Source organism: Leuciscus leuciscus (genome assembly GCF_965113295.1).
Source record: "Leuciscus leuciscus genome assembly, chromosome: 12".
In the NCBI taxonomy this organism is placed as follows: domain Eukaryota; kingdom Metazoa; phylum Chordata; class Actinopteri; order Cypriniformes; family Leuciscidae; genus Leuciscus; species Leuciscus leuciscus.
The window spans coordinates 30,375,624-30,399,554 of record NC_138736.1 but is presented as its reverse complement, the minus strand read 5'-3'; the positions used below and the strand labels follow the sequence as shown (position 1 = coordinate 30,399,554).

The 23,931-nt window shown below is 38.2% G+C and overlaps 1 protein-coding gene across 1 annotated transcript; it reads left to right on the top strand.

Moving 5' to 3' along the window:
* The first annotated feature begins 1,376 nt into the window (after positions 1-1,376).
* hcn3 (hyperpolarization activated cyclic nucleotide-gated potassium channel 3) lies at positions 1,377-22,194 on the top strand. Its single transcript, XM_082186939.1, has 8 exons — positions 1,377-1,726; positions 2,024-2,570; positions 7,994-8,426; positions 12,085-12,246; positions 13,689-13,907; positions 13,997-14,143; positions 14,465-14,705; positions 20,336-22,194. The coding sequence occupies exons 2-8, from the start codon at positions 2,062-2,064 to the stop codon at positions 20,548-20,550; spliced, it is 1,926 nt and encodes a 641-aa protein (XP_082043065.1). The 5' UTR covers positions 1,377-1,726; positions 2,024-2,061; the 3' UTR covers positions 20,551-22,194.
* The last annotated feature ends 1,737 nt before the right edge of the window (positions 22,195-23,931 follow it).

The window sequence follows — 23,931 nt, the reverse complement described above, 5'->3', positions numbered from 1 at the left end:
ATGTAATTAGTGGCTGCAGCACAACATTATCACAGTACGCACAGAGCTTTGAAGGACATGATCCAGCACATTTGGCCATGTTCCCCACCTGTTTGTTGAAAGACTGTGTACATCAAAGGCTGTGTCTTTAATTATTTTCATCGTCCTCCTCTTGCTCGCCAAAGGTAAGCATCTCACTTAAGCTTGGGTTCAGGAACACGATACTCGGCACTTTACAGGATTGACAGTAGTCGAAACATGATACCTTGAGACACTGAATTTAATTTACTGAAGACCTGATGTGAGCAATACGCCACTGCATGACACTTGTCACACTTTATCTAGTGAATTTTTAGGTTTACTTTAAGTCAATTACTAAGCACATATATTTCCATTGTTTTCCACCCTGGCCTGGAGGCAAAATACAATTCAACAGTCCATAAGTTCACCTTTTGTGTAACCCATATATGCTGTCACACTGTATGGGGTAAGTTGTCACATTGGGAACCTGCAGTTTCACACTGATTTGAAATATGATATATTATTTCTAAATATACAAGCTATATGGTTTTCAGCCAAATTTAAACAGTAAAACAATCAATAAAACTTCAGCAAAACTTAAGATAAATAAAATCAATGAAACTTCAAGAATGGAAAAGGTGACATGCAAAAATACCCAATCATTGTTTGGGCTAAAAAGACAAATTAATTCATTTAGAAAGTTACAACATGACAACTTACCCCAATAAAATGTGATGACATTCTTGGTAAAATAGCTACTTGTCTGAATGTATGCTACTATCATTTAAAAAATATATATATTTTTTTTTTACTAGTATGATATTAAAATATAATTTGGAGGATAAAATTCACAAAATTACTCTAATTTAGGAGGGTTTGAATCCCACAAACAAAACCACAAATTGACAAAACATTTTTTATTATTATTGTACACTAACTGAATATCTAAAAATTAAACAATAAACAAATATTAATAAAGTAATTTACTGCAAATGAAAACGTTATATATATATATATATATATATATATATATATATATATATATATATATTTTAAATAATGAATTATCAAATAAACAAAGAGAGAAAGCTCTCGGATTTCATTAAAAAAAACTTTATTAGGTTTGGAATGACATGAGGGTGAGTAATTAATGACAGAAATCTCATTTTTTGGATGTACTAACCCTGTAAATTAATTTATCTCTTAAATATACAGTACATTTATGCACACACGTAGAATGTATTTCTAAAGTTCCCATCAGCCTCAGGTAAATACACCTGTGAGCCTCCAGCGTATTCCGTGTCCTCTAGCACAGGTTGGCCCCGCCTATTTCCTCCCCTGCTGGGCCGCTGAGGAGTGACGCTCTGTCCCCTACCTGTTCACCCAGACAGCTTGTTGAACAGATAACACGCAGGTGTCAGCAGAGAGGGAGATAAAGACAGCGCCTGCTATCAAGAAGCCGATTATATACTCAAACATCTGCGGGTTTCATCCCGTTCTTAACTAACGCGTGATTTGATGACAAGACAACCCGCGCGCTCATTCTGAGGAGGTTTCGACAGCGCGCGAGATGTTATATGTATGGAAAGTTGATACAGGGGAATAATATTGACAATAATTGCACTTATTCCCAGAGGAGCTTTCCAAGGGCGGATGCATTACGCAGTGAGGAACGTCTGGATTCTCCTTGGAAGTTTTTGGATCACGCGAGAGTCCGATTGTACTGGTAATACAGTAAATATACATGTTTTAAAGTGCTAGTTTAGACCTGTATTGCTTTGTCTCAACGTATATTAATTGAGAAAGAACCCAAACTTATTTAATAAAAAAAAACTGTTAAGTTTGCATTATGAGTAGGCTATGAGTTTTAAGAAGTGTTAAAATCACATTTAGACCTTTTCCTATTGAACACTTGAGATTTTGTAAGTAAATCTTGCTTAACAAGTACAAAATTATGTATTTGGGAAAGTATGATGTCTTCATTCTGTTCTTGAGATTCTGCTCAATTTATCTGCCAAATTAGTCATCAACCTGAACCTACATTAACATCAGATCTGAATTATGGATGGTGAATATGGACAGCCTCCGGCTTCAAATGGTGACTCGAAGCTCCGCTCCAGAGGTGCCTTCTCCCTAACCAACTGGCGTTCCTCTTCGAGGACTTTATTGCGAGGAGGAGAGGATGTGAGCAGAAGGCTGCTGTCCATTGCGAACCACCAACAGGAACAGACAGACTCGGGGGCCAGTCCCACCTCAAAGTCCCTTGAGGTGACTGCAGGGTTAGATGGCACGACAGCAACGACCACCGTGACCCCATCCACTCCACCTCGCCCCGACAAAGCCATGCCAGAGTCAACGGGGCCTTCGGAAGCACCTCCGCCATCCGAATCTGAGGAAAGGGTCTTCAATGACCAATCCACATTCCTCCAGAGACAGTTCAGCGCCATGCTGCAGCCAGGGGTCAACAAGTTCTCGCTGCGGATGTTTGGGAGTGCGAAGGGTGTCGCTGCCGAGCAAGAAAGGATCAAAGCATTTGGGATGTGGATTATACATCCATATAGTGACTTCAGGTGAGTGACGCAGGGGAAAGGGAAAATATGACTTGGCAGAACGTCAATAAGGGGAGTGTTGTTGTGACTGTAAGAATGGTTCTTAGATCAAGTAAATTACCAAGTTTACTTGATTTTAGTTGTTAAATTTCACTTAATATTCTCTAGACAATTATTTTTCATTTAAAAAAATATTTTGATTTGACTTTAAAACAACAGTCAAAGAGTTGCAAAGGAGTTGTATTTTCCCCCCCAGTTCAAATATGCTTACTCTTAACAATTGCTTAGTGGATCTGACCCGTTTGGCCTCTCCCCAGCATGCACTGGGGCGTGAATAATTTTGCCAGTTTTATTTTACTGCTGCTGTTGATTTTGCTGTACATTTTTGTTGCTTGTTATCTTGTGATGTCCTGACGAGTTTGTTCCTGTAGTTAAAATGATCGGTTGATTACCCTTGTCAAGTTTCATGAACCGACTGTTGAGGTCATTTCATGAGTGTTTATTCATTCTGAGTACTACTGATATAGTCAGTTTTGTTCTTAAAGTGTTATTTTAGTATCATTCATATAATATTATAGTACTAATTTATATTTGGAATAATTTTTTTATATATACTTTCTGTTTTAATTTTAATCAAATTTTAATTGTATTGTGTTTTTGTGTTTTATTAGTTTTAAAAAATATTTATATTTAGTTTTTAGTCATTTTTATTTGAGTAATTTTAGTACAGTTTAAACCAAGTGAAAAGTAGAAATGCTTTCTTGGGTACTAGCTGAAAATAAAATGTATTTGTATGGATCTTTGATTTTATTTCAGTTAACGTAATTGTTTTTTAATCATTATTTTTAATGTTAATGATAACAACACTGCTCCATGTACATTTCTCATAGAAAACGAGATGAACCACATAATTGTGAATAAGTTTACACCAAGGACGATAACTAGGCCTATAACGATAACAATAAACATATAGTCCTAAATTTTTTTTCTTAATGTTAAAGAATTGCAGAGTCCACACCACAACTATAATGATGACAGAGAAATGATAGTTGGAATCACTTTAAGAACTTTTTTTTTTTCTCCAGCCTATGATGAAATAATTAACAGCCAATCAGAATCCATTCTGCTTTAAAGAGCTTGAGCATTTAAAGCGACAAATGACAAAACAGAATAAACAGGGCTGCTTTCCCAAAAGCATCGTAGGCCTAAGTAGATCGTAGAACCATTGCCACCAATGGTCCTTTCAATCAACTGAATTCACAATGCTTTTGAGAAACGCTGCTCAGAACGATATCGCCTGCTGGGGTGGACGCTAATATAGTATCATTCTTGGTGTGAACAGGCCTTAAGAATTATTTATTGGTTATTGGTACATTTGATGGTAGACTATTTTGACTTGGTCAACAACTCAGAAAAGAACAACCAGATAGTCAGCTCTGGCAACCACCCTAGCACCATCTGGATGACTTTTTCAAAACCAAACACCACTCACATTTTTTTTTAGATAGTGTAAAAAAAATCATACAATTTATTTTCATTAGGATGGTTAATATACACTGATGAGCCAAAACATTATGACCAGTCACAGGTGAAGTGAATATTTTTGATAATCTCTTCACAAGGCCACATATTAAAGGAACACCCCGACTTTTTGGGACTTTAGCTTATTCACCGTGTCCCCCAGAGTTAGATAAGTCCAGACATACCCTTTTCATCTCTGTGCGTGCCGTAACTCTGTCTGCCTAATCACTCCGCCCAAGAAGCAGTGCTTCGCCTTCTGAGAATATAGTTCCCAGTATGTATACGGTTAGAAGATGGCTGTGTCTCATGTGACCTTGTTATTTGTACACGCTGTGACTATACAAATCACAACATGTAAATAGGAAAAATGTTGGCATTATTTTGTCACTTGTTGGGAGCAGTATGCTAGCTGGAGCCATTTACCTCCAGTCTTTGTGCTAAGCTAGGCTAGCGGTGGGCGCGTCAGACAGAGTTACGGCACGCACAGAGATGTATGGACTTATCTAACTCTGGGGGATACGATGAATAAGCTAAAGTCCCAAAAAGTCTTCGTTTTCCTTTAAGGTCTGGGTAGATTATATGGTAAACAATCAATTCTCGTAATCAGCGTGTTGGATGCAGGAGAAATGGACAAGAATAAAGATCTGAGTGACTTTAGCCAGGGCCAGATTGTTATGGCAAGGCGACTGGTCGATCCCGGTCAGCAATGGTGAGAATTTACCAACGAGGAGGCTCAAACAAAAAATCGGTGACAGGGTGTTGGCCGCCCAAGGCTAATCGATGCACAAGGGCAGCGAAGGCTATCCCGTCTGGTCCGACCCAAAAGAAGGTCTACGGTGGCACAAGTCACGCAAAAAATGTAATGATTGTTATGGGAGGAATGTGCCACAACACAGTGCATATGATGACATCCTGTCCACCAACAGGGCACTGGCACGTGAGTGTCGGAACTGGACCTTGGAGCAGTGGAAGAAGGTCGCCTGGTCCAATGAGTCCTGTTTTCTTTTACATAATGTGGACGGCCGTGTACGTGTACGACGTTTTCCTGGGGAAGTAATGGCACAAGGATGCACTGCGGGGGGATAGCAAAGCGGTGGAGGGAGTGTGATGCTCTGGGCAATGCTCTTCTGGGAAACCCTGGGTCCGGCCATACATGTAGACGTTAATTTGACACGTGCCACATACCTAAACATTATTATAGACCGGGTACACGCCTTCATGACAATGGTGTTCCCTGGTGGAAGTGGCCTCTTTCAGCAGGATAAAGCACCCTGACACACTTTGTTCAGGAATGGTTTGAGGAACAGGATGAAGAGTTCAAGGTGTTGTCCTGGCCTTCAAATTCCCCAGATCTCAATCAAACTAAGCAGCTGTGGGATGTGCTGGACCAACAAGTTTGTTCCACATCGCAACTTACAGGACTTGAAGGATCTGCTGCTAATGTCTTGGTACCAGAAACCACAGGACTCCTTCATGGCTCTTGTAGAGTCCATGCTTCAACGGGTCGACGATGGTTTGGCAGCACGAGGAGGACCAACAGTAAATTAGGCATGTGGTCATATTTTTTTTTTGGGCTCATTGGTCTATAACTGTGATGTGAGAACACCTAACAACTAAACTCAGGTCCTCACAAATCAGGTCCTACAAGCACGTACATTTCAATCACCACAGTAAAGCACAATGCTACACAGGTCAGTTACAGCGCTTTCCCTTGTAGAGTTACCATTAGCCAGAAATGCTATCATCGTTAATGGATGGGCTGGAAGGTCCCACTCGGTTACAGAGTGTCAGGTTAATGTTCTTTGTCTGAAGCACGTGCGCAGAGAAAGCAGCAAGATGTCAAAGGATAAACGGATTGTGTTTTCAGAAAGCAAGACATGATCCGTAATAGGAACTCAATCTCCACACCTGTTACATACAATCCAAAGCGAAAAAAATTGGTGCGGAAGTAGGAGATCAAAACCAACATTTTGAATCATTAATACAATTTAATGATACACTAGAATCACCAGTTACATCACTGTGTTTTATTTATTTTTTACTTTCATTTGTTTAATGTGCCAAAATCTTTCTTTTAGCTACAGTAAAACAAACCCTTGAGCCTCTTGAATTACTCCTGTTTAATCAACAGATCAAATGCATCTTTAATTTCCTGGCCCAGTTACTGTTAACACTGTTGTTAATTACTTTAACAACTCCATACTTACTGATAACATTAACATACATTTTTAAACTGGGACACTTAAACATGGGAAAATTAGAAAATATGACGAAGGTTAAAAGGTCATGATATGCATCACAACTTGAATCACCTACAAAACAACATGACTTTTTGTTTTGGGTTTTTCAGTGGTTGATGGTACTGATATGTAGAGTGATATAATACAATTTAATAGTAAATTGGAAGACTAAAATGAAACAAAACCTTATTGTGTTACCGAAATATCAAATACTGGATGCCTTTTGATCAAATCTGCTATGTGCCATGTTAAGTGCAATGTTTTTAGTGCAAACTGCAAACCCATAGTAGCTCATGTCAATTAGTTGTCATCTGATACTGATAAAACAACCTCCAATTTGTTCACTGTTGCTTTCATTCTCACACAAGTCAAATGACAACCATAAGATATAAAAATATATTTAATTTAAAAAAACTGTATTCAAGTACCCACTCATTCCAGGTGACTGACGCTGCTTTGGAAAATATGACCACATGTGGAACCTTCAAACCATTGAGCACATGTACGGTAGTGCGCAAAATACTGCATATCCAGTTTAAACAGTCACATACTGTACAGTATGTTCACGACTCTCCATTACCTCTTTAGTAATTAACATGGAGAGGAATGCTTATGCTTACGTGCCTGTTTGCTCAAGGTCGTGTTCACTCTTAGAAGAAAAGGTTCTATATAGAACCTAGAAGGGCTCTGTTAGGGATATATACAACTATTTAGGGGTTCCCATCATGGGATCATTGTATGGATTTAATTTCAATTCATTTTTAATTTTTATGAAAGTTTATGAGTTAAACAGCTCATAAACATACTTTATCACTAGAATAATTGAAATAGCCTGTTAAAACTGAAAGATTATGCAATCATTAAAGACATTTCTCTGTATATAGAATATTTTTGGCATTAATCAAGATTAATTAGACTAGTTAGATTAATGGCATTAATTAGAGTCAAGAACCCTAGGTAAAACCCCATTGAACCTTTTTTCTAAGTGTGTAGATACTTATTTGAATGAATGGCTCATTTTGTACTTGTAATTTTAAACTTTTTGTCCATAATAGATTACCAGGTGTGCTTTACAGAGTCACATATTTGTTTCTTAGAAAATAATCTTTTATTTATCTGCAAATGTCTGGGGCTGGTTGAATCTTTTTCCACGAAACATGGGACGTCGCTATAGGACGGCGTCTTAAGTTACAGAGACCGTCACCGTATAGCACCCTGAAGGACCGCTCTAACCTTCAGGTTTCCAGCCTACCTTTAAACTACAGGGATATACTGCACTGAATTTTTCTCCACTTTATTTTTTTATATAATTTTGGAAACCTTACGTTTTGTTCAGTTTAGAGGCAACATAAACTCTTCATAATGATAAAGATACTCAATTGTTTGCTCTTTTCCCCTATTTTTACATTTAGGTTACCATTACTCTAAAAACACTAATCATTTAGTAACACAGATTTTAGTTTTTAGTGTTTGATTTTTCAATTTATTTAGATCAAATATTGCAGACTTTTAATATTGGCTATGTATCAGTCATTAAAATAATTGTCAACTTATCAATTGTTGTTTTATTAGTGCATCCTTTAATTTGAATTACATTTGTACATTTATAGTTATGCATTTTAATATACATACTCCAGGCAGAATCCATCTTTTGTTCCTTACATAATGCATCTTCACACACAGGTTCTATTGGGACTTGGTTATGCTTTGCCTGATGATGGGCAACCTCATCATTCTTCCATGGGGTATCACCTTCTTTGAGGATCAGAACACGCTCCCGTGGATCACCTTCAACGTGGCCTCTGACACCCTCTTCCTGGCTGACCTCGTCTTCAACTTTCGTACCGGCATTATGGAAGAAGAAAACTCCCAAATCATCCTGGACCCGCAAGTGATTAGTCGGCGTTACCTGCGAGGCTGGTTTACGATAGACTTCATCTCCTCTATTCCGGTGGACTACATCTTCCTGATAGTGGATATAGAGTCCCGGCTTGAGTCGGCAGAGGTGTACCGCACCGCCAGGGCACTGCGCATCGTCCGCTTCACCAAGATCCTCAGCCTGCTCAGATTGTTGCGCTTGTCCAGATTAATACGTTACATTCATCAGTGGGAAGAGGTGAGTGAAGGAGCAGGAAGAGAAACAGATAGAGGAAATTAAGACAAGGATAGAAAAAAAGAAAGAAACATAGTTGGAGAAAATTTGCCAAATCTGAGGGAAACATTAAAATGCACAATGCTGCTGATTTTTTTGAACTGACTGTTAGCTTATGGTTTTCTTTCAAGTTTTGGTCAGATCATCTTTTATGTAATAACTTGCTCCATCTCAGAAATGGCTTTTCTTTTTGGTTAACATCACCAAGGCTTACTATGTATTTATGTATGCGTAAAACCTGCGTTTTCATACAGAAGTCATGAAAAACAGAATACAGAAAAAATCTAATACTTCCAGTGACATTATAAACTAATAATTTAAGTCTGCTTTCTAAGTATGTGTGTGTATGTGTGCGTATATATATATATACAGTGGTGTGAAAAAGTGTTTGCCCCCTTGGTAAATATGATCAAATATGGCTGTAAAAAATAAATCTGCATTTTTAATCCTTTTGATATTTTATTTAAAAATTTGCACACAGGGATAAAAAAGTAGCCCATGTGTAAAATGAAATACTCTGCTGTATCTTTAATGCTGTGGGCCTAATTTTCTGCCAGAGGTCCTGGACATTTTGTTCAGATACATGGCATCACGGATTCGATCAAATACCAACAGATAAAAAATCTAAACCTGACAGCCTGTGCTAGAAATCTTATAACGGAGAACAGGATGGAGAGATTCTGTATGGAGGAATGGTCTCTGATCTCTTGTCAGGTGTTCTCCAAACTCATCAGGCATTATAGGAGAAAACTCAGAGCTGATATCTTGGAAAAAAGAGGTTGCAAAAAGTATTTAATAAAAGGGGGCAAACAATTGTTCCCAACGTGTTTTGGAGAAAAACATTTATTTCATAATGAGATTTTCCCCCCACTTTCAATTATTTTACTTCAATGAAAGGTTAGATTTTTGCACATTTTTTTTTATAAAATATAAAAAAAGGATTAAAAATGCAGATTTATTTTTTACAGCCATCTTTGATCATATTTACCAAGGGGGCAAACACTTTTTCACACCACTGTATATTATTGAATAAAATAAATTGACATGGCAAAAAGGTAGGTAATGAAGCCTTTCTGAATTCTTGCCAATAGTTTGAAAACACTTTTGATGCTATCTTCATCATTTAATTGTAGACTGACCTGCAAAGTAATGAAAGACAAAATGGTTTCACTTTATTTTGACCCTTTAACACATTCTGTTGACTATGTCAATGTTGCACCTACAGTGCCCTCCACAATTATTGAACCCCCTGGTAAATATGATCAAAATTGGCTGTAAAAAATAAATCTGCATCGATTATCCTTGTGATCTTTCATTCAAAAAATGTGCAAAATTCTAACTTTTCATTGAAGTAAAAGAATTGAAAGTGGGGGGAAATCACATTATGAAATAAATGTTTTTCTCCAAAACACGTTGGCCACAATTATTGAAACCCCTAGAATTTTTTACGAGTAAAATATCTCTGAAGTATATTCCCATTAATATTTACCTTTTTTAGTACACCAGGGTGACTAGGAACATGAAACTGTCCAGCTATGACTTCGTGTTTCACAGGAGTTTAAATATGAGGAAACACAAAGGCCAAATCCCCTTAATCATCCATCACAATGAGTAAAACCACAGAATATAGTTCTGATGCGTAGCAAAAGATTGTTGAGCATCACAAACTAGAAAGTGGCTGTAAGACAGTAGCTAAAGAATTGAAAATCCCAATTTTGACCATCAGGGCAATAATTAAGAAGTTATAACCAACTAAAGATGTTATGAATCTGCCAGGAAAAGGACGTGTGTCTATACTGTCTTAATGCATGGCGAGTATGAAAGTTTGAGTGGCCAAAGACTCTTCAAGGATCACAGATGGAGAATTGCAGAGATTAGTTGAGTCTTGGGGGTCAGAAAGCCTAAAAAAAAAATTATCAAACAACCCCTACATCCCCACATGTTGTTTGGGAGGCTTTAAAAAAAAAACTCCTCGCTCATCCAAAAACAAATTCCAGCAAATTTAATTGTCAGACACGACTGGATCTTCAAACAACACAGGGTTCTGTGGTCAGATGAGACTAAAACAGAGCTTTTTGGCAGCAAACACACTAGATGGGTTTGGTGAACACAAGGATAAAAAGTACCCCATGTGTACAATTTAATATACCATTGGATCTTTAATGTTGTGGGCATATTTTTCTGCTGGAGGTCCTGGACTTCTTGTTCAGATACATGGCATTGTGGATTCTATCAAATATCAACAGATAAAAAATCAAAACCTGATGCTTTCTGCTAGAAATCTTATAATGGGCCGTGGTTGGATCTTCCTTCAGGACAACGATCCAAAACAAACATCAAAATCAACACAAAAATTTGTTGTGGAGCACAAAATGAAGCTTCTGCCATGACCGTCCCAGTTCCCTGACCTGATGAGTGGAGTGAACTGAAGAGGAGAAGCACCAACATGGATCTGGGAATCTGAAGGATCTGGAGAGATTCTGTATGGAGGAATGATCTCTGATCTCTTGTCAGGTGTTCTCCAAACTCATCAGGCATTATAGGAGAAGACTCAGAGCTCATCTTGGCAAAAGGAGATTGCAAAAAGTATTTAATAAAAGGGTTTCAATAATTGTGGCCAACGTGTTTTGGAGAAAAACATTTATTTCATAATGTGATTTCCCCCCACTTTCAATTCTTTTACTTCAATGAAAGGTTAGAATTTTGCACATTTTTTGAATGAAAGATCACAAGGATAATCGATGCAGATTTATTTTTTGCAGCCAATTTTGATCATATTTACCAGGGGGTTCAATAATTGTGGAGGGCACTGTACATGTCTACTAACTCTCATTAGAGTGTTAGTAGAGTTTTAGTAGCTGGTAGATTTAGGGTTAGGCTAAGTTGACATGTAGTTGCAAAGTTACTTATAATCAGTAGAATGTCTGTTGGAGCATCACAATAAAGAGTTAGCAGACATTAAGCAGACAGTCTACTAATACTATAATGGGAGTTAGTTGACGTGTAGTACAAATGAGGCACAACAAGATTCTATTAATGAGTCTCAGTATTCTATAATCTCAGTCTCAGTCTCTTCTTTAGTGTTTTTACATTACTTTTGTTAATGCTCATTCATAGATAGTATTAAATTATTGTTTTTAAAGACTGTTAAATGTATTATCTCAAAATGAATATCCAGTTTTATACTGTACATCATAATGTTGTAATAATAATAATAATTCCACTTATGTTTCCGGTAAGTTTCCAGTGAGTTTCCACTTGTGGCATTTAAAATAATGGATTTTTGTCTTTAGTGCTTTATTTTTTTATTTTAAAAACTGCCATTTATCAGCCACAGCATGAAAGAATAATTAGGAGTAAAGGTCTGTAGTCAAGCGATGTATGAGGCACAGATCACACAAAAGTCACTTCTTTAAACCAAGCAGCTTTTTTGGGCAAATTTGTGTGACGAACTTGAACTCTTTGCTAAATCTGCATGATAAATTAAAATTCCTGATCGTGTGGATTCCTATTGAAATGGCTGGATATCACCCAAAATAGAAACAAACAACAGTAAATGTGACTGCATTTTCAGAACAGGTCTTGTTCTAACTGTACTATTTTTTTGTACTGTTTTTTGCAGATCTTCCATATGACCTATGACCTAGCAAGCGCAGTGGTTCGCATAGTGAATCTGATAGGAATGATGCTGTTGCTGTGTCACTGGGATGGTTGCATGCAGTTCATGGTGCCCATGTTGCAAGACTTCCCAGAAAACTGCTGGGTCTCCAAAAACAACATGGTGGTATGAAGTTGTTTTAGGTTTTAGGTTTAGGTATGTTTGAGTTTGTTGGGGAATGTCTAAAAAATTTGCTAATTTGTTTGGAAATGCAGAAAATGCACATCTACTCCCTAAATAAAGTCCTAAAGCGTTATGGGTGTGTTCACACCTGTAGTTCAGTTCTTTTGGTCTGGACCAAAAAAGAAAATGATGCATTTAGTCCTGGTTCCCTTAGCATTCACACTGTCATTTTTAAGACCGAACCTAAAGATACAAAACAAAAACAGCTTTTATGCAACACATATTTTGCGACGGATCTTACTGAAGATCCAAAACAATGCTGTGTGCTGGGCTAAATTAACTCTCTGTATGTGCGTACATACAGTAGAGGCCAAAAGTGATGTCCGGCATAGGAAAATTTACATATTTTTTGACACTCAATTTTGCAATGAAAAAATTCACATTTTATTAAAACATTTTTAAAGATTTTGTAATCATATTACGTAGTGTTTTTTTTTTTTTTGTGATAATGCAATGAAACATGCCATATTGTACCAAGATAATTTTTGGCCAAACTGTCAAACAAAGAAATTATGAACACAAGCAAAAACAAGAAAGAACCAATGAAATATTAAGAATTGATTATGTTTAAGATATTGATTATGATTATGTATGCTTTTTCCTGTGAGCTCTGTTTTTCTATGCTTTTTTTTTTTTTTTGCATAGTAAAATAAAACCTGTAGCTGTAGTTTGCCTTTTTTGACTAGTCATTTTGTCAGGTTTTTTATATGGAAGCTTGTTTCACCACTGAATAAAAAATATAATTGCGAGTTTATATCACGCAATTCTGAGAAAAAACAAAAGTGAGAAATGTGATTTATATCGCTATTCTGACTATAACTCGCAATTGCAAGTTTATATAATGCATTTCTGACTTTATAACTCGCAATTGCAAGTTTATATCTCACAATTCTGACTTTATAAATCGTATTTGCGAGTTTATATCACGCAATTCTGAGAAAAAAGTCAGAATTGAAAGATGTAAACTCACAATTACCTTTTTATTTTTTATTCTGTGGTGGAAACAAGTTTCCATAGTTTTGTTCTTCCCCCATATTTAAAAAATATAAAATATTTTCCTCATATTTTGATGTAATTCAACATGTAGGGTCATTAAAAACAAAGGTCCCCTCTAGACATCACTTTTGGCAACTATTGTATGGTGGTATTTTTACCAACCCACAAATATGTAAAAGAGTCAAGACAATTCCAACAATTCCCCCGTTGCACACACAAATGAAGATCTGCTGCATGTCCCGAACTATAAAAGGCAACGTGGCTCCTATGAGGTGAAGAGGGTTCTGTCTTTTTAGGGTCGCACCTTGTGACATCACATCCAAACTGTGTGAACGCACCCTAAGTTTTGCTTCAAATTTACGTACTATCAATGTATCTTTCTCTGTCAGAATTCCACTTGGGACGTCCAATACTCCTATGCCCTTTTCATGTCCATGAGCCACATGCTGTGTATTGGGTATGGTGCTCAGGCTCCTGATGCACCAACTGACGTCTGGCTCACGATGATCAGCATGATTATAGGCGCCACCTGCTACGCCATGTTCCTGGGCAATGCCACCAACCTGGTCCAGTCCTTGGATGCTTCCCATCGTCAATATCAAGAGAAGGTACTAGTTGTTTGGTTGTTATTTTAAAGCATTTTTGAGACAAATTATTATAATTTTTTTTAACAATTTGGTTGTCCGGTTTGTTATAGTATAAGCAGGTGGAACAGTACATGTCCTTCCACAAGCTGCCAGCTGACATGAGGCAGAGGATCCATGATTATTATGAGCACCGCTTCCAGGGCAAGATGTTTGATGAGGAAAATATCCTTGAAGAACTCAGTGACCCACTAAAAGAGGTTTTTCTTATGCTTTTTCTTCCTTTTTTGTTGACATCACTGGCTGTGTGGGCTATTGTTAACTCATAGCCAATATAACTATTTAGACATTGTGTCTCATTCATTAACAGTGTTTACGTGCTTATTTATGCATAAAATCTGCGTGCAAACATTTTCATACGCAAATCATGATTAATTTTACATTTGTTAAAATTTAGAACCAACTGCAACTAGACATACACAAAAACTACATACAGTGGACTACATTCTTCTGTGCGGATGTGTGTTAATTGGGATGGATTATGTGCCTAATCCATGTTGTATTGTGTGTTTTCCCTGCAGGAGATAGTGAACTTTAACTGCCGTGGGCTGGTAGCTAACATGCCACTGTTCGCAAATGCTGATCCTCACTTTGTCACGGTGCTCCTCACAAAGTTACGCTTCGAGGTCTTCCAGCCGGGCGATATGGTCATCCGTGAAGGGACGCTCGGTCGTAAGATGTACTTCATCCAGCATGGCTGTGTCAGTGTAATCACTCATGACAATAAAGAGAAGCTACTGAATGACGGCTGCTACTTTGGGGGTGAGTTTTATTTTTCCTTAGATGCTTTTAAGTCAAGTCAAATTTATTTGTTTAGCGCTTTTCACAATACACATTGGGCCCTATCTTTCACCCAGCGCAATTGACTTTGTACACCGACGCATGTATCATTCCTATTTTGCACCCGCGCACAGCGGACTTTTCCCTCCACAGACGCACGCCGGTAAACTAAGGAGTGAACTTGCGGTCCCGGGGTCGGTGCAGCGAAAAGAGGAGGCGTGTTTAGGCGCAAACGTTCCCTGATGCTATTTTGCAGGTTTAGAAAACAATTCCGCCACTGACCAGGAAAAACCTAGTCTAAAGTCAGTGGCGCGTTGCGCATGTTATTCATTTGCTATTTTAAGGGCGCATGCTTGGCCATAATCAATGTAGTGTGTGCACAACGCGCATACACTTTGATTCTCTCATCTACACAGAAGCAGCAGTTTTCATTTTTGCAGGAAAGGAAATTTTTGCAAGGAAAAATATTAACACATGAGGGAAATCATTGTTGTGTCCATGAAGATGTGAAAAAATAGGCATAAATCTAGCTTACACATTTACCCAAATTATTATATGCCTGTTTAACCAAAGCTAATTTGGGTGGGTTTCTCCCATCCCCAATGTCACTTCTCTGTCTTTTACGGCCCTGATGAGAACGTCGGTCTCCTCGGCTGTGAACCGCTCCTGGCGTGCACCTGGCAAATCCGCCGTTATAATAGCAATCCGCCATGGAACCAAGGGGGTAATCTTTCAGCCGGAAACTGAAGCTTCCCCGGGGGCCGCCATTGATTTGCAGACCATCACCTGCTGTTAGCATTCCATTGTCTCCCATTCATTTTGGCGTCACTTTGACAGCGAATAACTTTACATCTGAGGCGTTTAAAGACTCCTTTTGTCCATTATTTATTTCTAAAGAAACACAAAAATGTATAAAAGGCTCCATTACCTTGTATCTTACGTTATGGCCCCGTAGAAGCAGTTTTTGTAAAAATAGGCTAACGATTGCGAATTTGCGTCATAACCACGCGACTCTCTGTCGCACAGTAGAGAAATTACCGTATGTACAGGAGGAGAAGCTCGCTGCCAATCGGGGGGACGTGGAGGCAAAATGACAAAATAATTCATCAGAATACTTAGCAAAAGTTGCTCCTGCTCCTAGCTCATGGACAGCTCCTACTCGCACTCTCCGTCTCTGCAAGTTTCGGAAGGGAATGATTCAGATTTCTCTTGGCACAGCTACTAGAAGACAGACAGGTTGCTCACGTCACATCTACGTCGTCAAGCTCAGTTTGAGTCTGCACAGTACGGTCAGCCATCAGGAAGTGAGTGCTTCTAATTGACTTCACTTTTCTCCGTTGAATCCAATGAGTTCGCTGTGTCCATTTCTTTTACTGTCTATGCATGGAACAAGCACGCCTGCTCTTAAAGGGAATGTGAGATGTCGCTCTGATTGGTTTATTTCATGTTACGCCCAAACCACATCTATGAATAATGAAGGTACTTCAGACCAACCCATTTTAGATTTGCGTCGAGCGCAAGAGTCATTTATCCCGCCGGTATAATAGCAACAGCGCCCAAGACCCGCCCACAAAGTTACTTGCGTTTCGTGCTTGATACTTGCATTTCAGATCGTTAAAATAGGGCCCATTGTTTCAAAGTAGCTTTACAGACAATCATGATGTTAATGTTTATAATATCTTAATATTTGAATGCCTTATAGTCACATTTAACAGATTAGCATGGAAGCATGTTTTCCGCCATGGAAATTAATAAGGTAATTGCAACTTATCTCAGAATTCGGACTTTCTTTCTCGCAATTCGGACTTAATAACTTGCAATTCTGAGTTTATAACTCACAATTCTGACTTCCATAGATTAGAGCTGGGCGATTGTGGCGAGCAGGATGAGGTCGAGGGCCATGAGAGAGTGGCGGTAGGCCGGTGGCGTGATTAATGATGAGCGACACCTGCACGACGCACCGGTGTCGCTCATCGTTAATCAAGCCACCGGCCTTGCGACACTCACGGCCCTCGGCCTCGTCCTGCTTGCCACATACCCCCATCGCCCCCTGCAGGCCGGGGGGTACCCACGAGACTGCGCTCTACTCCCCCCTCTCCGGGGGGACCGGCCACGGTGTCCGCGGCACCTGGGGGTATGGAACAGACGAGGCGAGAGAAAAGGAGACGGAAGCATGCGGAGCGACAGAGACGAGAGAGGAAAAAAAATTTTAATCTTGGTCTGGTTCCCACAACGTGCTGCCATCTGGCCCTACACCAGCTGGGCAATCTTCTCCGCGGTGCCTGGCAGTGGCGCTGGATAGCCATCGGTGGACGGCACGACACTCCGCCGCCTGGTGGACGGCGACGGCTGCTCCAGATACGGGGAGTCGGCAGGAGTCCCCCGTTTCCTGCTCCTCCCCATCATGGCGGATGGCAACAGGCTCCGGCCCACGGCGAACGGCGGCTACTCCTCCGCTTCCTCACAGACGGCAGCCGCCCCTCCAGCACCCAAGCGGCCGGCAGCGAGCTTGTCCGTCCCCCCGGCAACTCACTGCAGCAGCGCACCGCCTCTAGCGTCCATGGCGACGAACTCTGCTCACCATGCTCGATGGCACCGCGGATTCCCCACAGCGGCGAGGGCTCTTTGACAGCGCGTTCCTCCTTCTTCCTGGGTTTCGGCACCAGTGTGACGAGGTTAAATGATATGGGAAGAAGGAGGCGGGAACCGGCGAACATTCAAAATACCAAAAATAAAACAAATACAAAACGAAAGTAAAAGACAGCAGCCCCTCATGAACGACTGGTCACATATAACTAAACAAAACACAACATAAATCCAGGCCTGTTCCTCTCTCGATCTCCACTGTCGTCGCTCCCCCTTTTATGCTTCCGCTCATCCGTGAGAGATACGAGACCGGCGCGTCGCGCAGGTGCATGTCACTCATCAGTAATCATGCCACCGGCCTCGCGCCGCTCTCTCACGGCCCTCTGCCTCGTCCTGCTCGCCACAGCGATAATATAGTTATATAGTAGAATTTGAGATTTGATATGTACTATACTATATTTGATATATACAAGCAGTTGAGTTTTGATATATAGGCCTACTATATATTTACACGAAGATACTGTATATATGCAGATAAAGTTGGACATACTTGTATATTCAACTTTATATATGGAGCTGTATGATAATGTAGTTACATTTTGAGACAAAATTAAAAAAATCAGGCTGTTCAGATTTGCTATTGGTCTATAGTATATATATTAGTATGTATTGTATGTATGCTGGTAAAGTTTGATATACTATATATCCAACTTTATATATAGAGCTGTACGATTATACATTTTACATTTTTGCGACAATATATACAATCCCACAGCTGAGATTTTCTTTATAGTATAAATTGCTTTATGTGAGTGCACTCTATGTATGCAGGTAAAGTAGGATATATACAGACCCTTTCCAAAAAATTTGAATATCATGGAAAAGTTTATTTATTTCCATAATTCCATTCAAAACATTAAACTTCCATAGATAATAGATTCAGGGCCCACAACTTAAACGATTTCAAGTATTTAGTTGTTTATTTGTACATAATTTGGGCTTCCAGCTCATAAAACCCACGAAAACAGGATTTCAAAAAATTTGAATATTACATGAAATCACACAGTAATTACACAGTGTCACCATGGTCATTGAACCAGGTTTTGGTTCTTTTGGCAGTGTGGGCAGGTGCAAATCCTGCTGGAAAATGAAGTCAGCATCTCCATAAAGCTTGTCTGCTGAAGGAAGCATGAAATGCTCTGAAAATGTCCTGGTAGACGGCTGCGTTGAGTGGACAGCACAGTGGACCAACACCAGCCGATGACATGGCTCCCCAAACCAACACAGACTGTGGAAACTTCACACTGGACTTCAAGCATCTTGGATTGTGTGCCTCTCCATTCTTCCTCCAGACTCTGGGGCCTTGGTCTCCAAAATTTGCTCTCATCAGAAAAGAGGACTTTGGTCCACTGTGCTTTATTAAATCAAGAGTCAACGCAGCCGTCTACCAGGACATTTTCAGAGCACTTCATGCTTCCTTCATTTTCCAGCAGGATTTGCACCTGCCCACACTGCCAAAAGAACCAAAACCTGGTTCAATGACCATGGTATCACTGTGTAATTACTGTGTGATTTCATGTAATATTCAAATTTTTTGAAATCCTGTTTTCGTGGGTTTTATGAGCTAGAAGCCCAAATTATGTACAAATAAACAACTAAATACTTGAAATCATTTAAGTTGTGGGCCCTGAATCTATAATCTATGGAAGTTTAACGTTTTGAATGGAATTATGGAAATAAATAAACTTTTCCATGATATTCTAATTTTTTTGGAAAGGGTCTGTATGTAAGGGATAATCCATGGCTAGCTGTGTATGAAATGATTGCCTCCACGAAGTGCATTCAAATCGTTTAATGCACATCTAGCCGTGGATTATCCCGCTTATACCATGGTAATTTGCAAGCATTGACAACTTAAAGCTGTTAATGATGTTTGCAGCGCAATATTTGACCGTAAGGATAAAACTGACGGTTATTTCCGTCAGTTAGGTCTAGCACTCTGCCCGCTTTGAATCAGACAGAGATAAAGTAGTGCGTGTACAAACTGTGTCTGTTCAGCACCTCTCTCTCCATTAACAACGAAGCTATGACATAAATGACAAAAAAAAAGGCAATGTATCCCCCTCCTTGCTGAGAAATATAATGTAGCGATTCCGTAGCGAAGCTATTTTATTACTAAAAAGTCGCGGGGCAGCGTTGATAAGTTTCTCTGCTCTGTGTGCGAGTGACGTATGCGTGACGTGTGTGCGCTTAAATGAAAACAGCGGATTATTATAGAACGGTGATTGGAACTACCTGTGCATTCAGTAAGGGTTAATACCTATTTTTTTACAGTCTATGGTTAATACCCGACGAGGTGTCCATTGTCAGGTATTAATGGACGACGGCGAGGCGTGAACCGTCCGATGCGCAGCGGATTAATACCTGACAATGGACACCTCGAAGGGCATTAACCCGCTTATACCATGGTCACTTGCCAAATAACACATTTTTAAAACATTAGTTTATATTTTAATTAGTTTTACAATCGAAATCTAAAGTTTTTACAAATAATAACTTGGTTTGCCTGGTTACGCCTGAGTCCTGACAGTTTATTTAGCAACCAGAGATATTTATAGTGCTATGGTTACTCACAGCTGATGTAGCCAGCGCATATATTTATTCATTTCGAACGGTAAACAGTCAGTTTCACCAGAACTCCTTTACTAGGTGTCCTCTATCACTTTTTAATGGACACCCTGCAGCCAATCAGAATCGAGTATTCACCCAGACCATGGTATAACCAGTTTTATTGCACACCTTCCAGCCAATCATAATTGAGTATTCAGACAGACCATGGTATACATATATATATATATATATATATATATATATATATATATGTATATGTGTGTGTGTGTGTATATATATATATATATATATATATATAACATGTTCCTCAGTCAGATAATAGCGCAATATGCATTAAGATTTGATACAAGATTTTAGCTTAATCTAAATTTGTTCCGTTCCTCTTCTTTTTTTAGAGATATGTCTACTGACCCGTGGCCGTCGTACAGCCAGTGTCAGAGCCGAAACATACTGCAGACTTTACTCGCTCAGTGTGGACAGCTTTAATGAGGTTTTAGAGGAGAACCCATTAATGAGGAGGGCGTTTGAGAGCGTGGCGGTGGACCGGCTGGACCGTGAGGGAAACCGCATTGTGTGCTCACAAAAGAGCATGGAGAATGTTGGGGACTGAAGAATTCTTTGTGTGAACTCTCTCTTGGTGGATTTTGACCGACCGAAGACTCACTGAAGATGGATGAATGTAGAAAAAAACATGGAGGAAAGTGTTACAGTGTCCACATAATTGACATTAATGACAATGTACAGTTGCAGTATGGTGTGATTTATCTAGACTAATTAAAATAGTCATTTCTTATTCTTACTTTGACAATGCAATGTAAAAATAAGCAATATCAGACGTATAGTCCTGATGTTTAGCTGACTATTTATATACTGGATCTATGTAATTCATTTCAGTCAGAAACATTAGTTTAGCAGGTTTAGTTTACCTTGATCAATGTGATAACAAATCAATATCATATGCAACAATATATATTATAAAACAATTTAATTAACAATACAATGAAATGAGCATAGCATAAAACATAGTCTAACATTACAACAGTAAATTTATTTATTTTTACACTCTTAGAAAAAAGGGGTCCTTCCTTGTATAGAACCCTAGGGATCCTGACTCCATTTTAAAGAGCGCTTCATACCAAAAAGGTTCTATATAAGGAGAAATATCTTAAATGATTGCGCAATACTTTCATATTAAATGTTTTTTTTTCACATTTTCTTGTAATAAAGTATGTTTACAAGCTGTTTAATTCATAACATTTTATAAAAATAAAAATTTATTAAAACAAAATCCATAAAATGATGGGAACCTCTAAAAGGTTCTATGAAGCGCCCGACAGAATCCTGTAAGGTTCTACAGAGAACCTTTTCTTCTGAGAGTGTAGTTTCAAGTAATAATAGCCTTTAGTCTGTGAATTGCTCCCTGTAAATTTTGCATTTTGCAAAACATCTCCAAGGTGGTTTTGCATATGTTTACTCAGTATATGTTCATGAGCGTGATTTCACCAAGTACGTGTTCCTGGATCAACCGCTTTATTGATCCTGGATCAACATTCCAACTTGCAGGGTTAGGTGCTTCTACATCAATGTTATTCACCTATCATAGAGTTATCGTTTAGGGGTATGGATAGGGTTAGAATGACATTTTCAGACAGGAATGTTGTTCCAGGATCAACAAATTATTTTGATCCAGGAACATGTCTGTCTTGGCAAAATCACAGTGACCCCATGTATCAAGTTAAACCAATCAAAAAAAGTTGAAAATAATTGTTTCGATTAGATGTTCAACAATACAATAATAACTCAGATTAAACTGAATTCTATCTGCTTTCCGGATCAACATTGAGCACTTAAGAATCATGCACTGTAACAAAAGATGTCGTCTGAAAGACTTGGCTATAAGCTGCGGGACATCCTGTCCACTGTCTTCTTAGCGTCATATTAAAGTATTAAACAATATTAGTCACATAATCGCTGATTAAACTCATTTCCGTTTGGCCTGCTGAGTCCTTGAGATGTGCTTTTGAGGAAACTGTTTACCCAGGAGCAAATATTAATTTTAAATTAAATTTTGTTTGTAACATTTCTACTCTTCTCTGTGGTTGTAAATAAAAAAATATATTTTGTCCCACGTAATGTGTGATATTATAGAGATGAATGATGAGTGTTATGGAAAAACAATTGTGATTGAGTATAAAAGTTAATTTGATGTTTCCATGTCGCTATAGATTGTTTTTGGGAACAATTGAAGGAATTTATGTTGATTGCAACAATACACTTATAGTGAGATGCAGTGAAGATTGTTACTATAAAGATTTTTACAGCACTTTTTTTTTTGACTAAAATTCAACTTAAAGGACATCATAATATAAGCTGTAAACTACAGTTACTCTGTATATGAGTCTGCATACAGTTTGATAGAATATATGTGTCGTCATCTACCTGGTTTAATAATTTCAAAGAATTACAGTTTCCTTCATTTAATTGCTTCATACTAAAAAAAACTACACTTCATGTTTGTGCAATTTATACTCGAGGGTGAAATGATACAAGAAAGGTGGTCTACTAAAGTGATTACAAACAGTATTTGGACAATTAAGCCACAGTTAAAATTATTTTGATTTTTAAATTGTAAAATGTATTTCATTGCATAGATAATATAATGTCAAACCAAGTGTCATCAGTTTCCCTCAAGTTAACACGGATGCAACAAAATGTGTAGATCATCGCCTTTAAAAAATATATGACACTTGGTTTGATATTTTGTCATCTATTTTTGTTATAATCTGAAAAAAAAATGAATGCAAAAACTTTCACACACTACCATTCAAAAGTTTGGAGTAAGATTTTTTTTTAATGTTTAAAAGGCTGCTTTTAAAGTTCACTTTAAAATGAAAATTCTGTCATCATTTACTCACCCTCAAGTTTTTTTAAATCTTTCTGAATTTCTTTTTTCTGCTGAACACAAAAGAAGATATTTTGAACATTGACTTCCATAGTATTTTTTTTTCTCCTAGTGTCTAGTACCGACATTCTTCAAAATATCTTCCCTTGTGTTCAGCAGAAGAAAGAAATTCATACAGGTTTGGAACAGCTTGAGGGTGAGTAAATGATGACAGAATTTTCATTTTTAGGTGATCTATCCCTTTTAAGTGTCACTTAAACTTCAGAGTTTCAACTTTGTAAATACGACTTCTCTTTGTTATTTATCTGGTCCTGAGGGAGCCCACGTGGAGAGACATGCAAAGACACAGCACCCCTGCTTTCACAGCACCCCAGAAAGACACAGGGGCTGTGCAGAAACTCACTCATCTGTGTTCATGTAGGACCATACTTTCTGCAGACATACTGAACCAGTGATGAGTGTATAGTAATTGCAATGACTGTAATGTAATGTGAATTCGTATGATTTTCATTTGCACATCACAGCCATACTGGAGCCTGCTTACCTTTTTTATATAAATTAAATTAAATAGCAAATAGAAACTCAGTTTTTTATCTTTACATAAAAAGCCTAAATTCATTAACTATTTTAAGATAGTAAACTGACCCAACAGGTGGAACCAAGCATTTTTGGAGTGAATGCAACAAAATGAGAACATATTATTTTATAAGAATGGAATTAGATTAGACGATTAGATAATTCGATATTTTTTCTCTCACGATTATTTCAAAATTCCTGATATAAATTACCTTGATACTTGGTATAATTAATAGGGATGTAACGATACCCTCATGTCACGATTTGATACATATCACAACACTGAACTCACGATACGATATTATTGCGATACTCCAAGACATATGATTAAAGGTTCAAAAAAAATGTACTGTTTATTAAAATCCTTCATTTGATATTACATTTTGGGTGTAAATGAATAGGCTTGGACTTGGTGCTGAAACCTAATGCACAGGACAATAGTGAGACCAGAATAAAAATATTGATGATTCTGAAGCTGAAAATACAGAATTATTTTAGATGAATATGCTTGCA

Coding starts and splice junctions, on each gene's coding strand:
- hcn3 (XM_082186939.1), top strand. CDS start 2,062: ATGGATGGTGAATATGGACAGCCTCCGGCTTCAAATGGTGACTCGAAG. Junction 8,427..12,084: donor ACATTCATCAGTGGGAAGAG/GTGAGTGAAGGA, acceptor TGTTTTTTGCAG/ATCTTCCATATGACCTATGA. Junction 12,247..13,688: donor TCTCCAAAAACAACATGGTG/GTATGAAGTTGT, acceptor TTTCTCTGTCAG/AATTCCACTTGGGACGTCCA.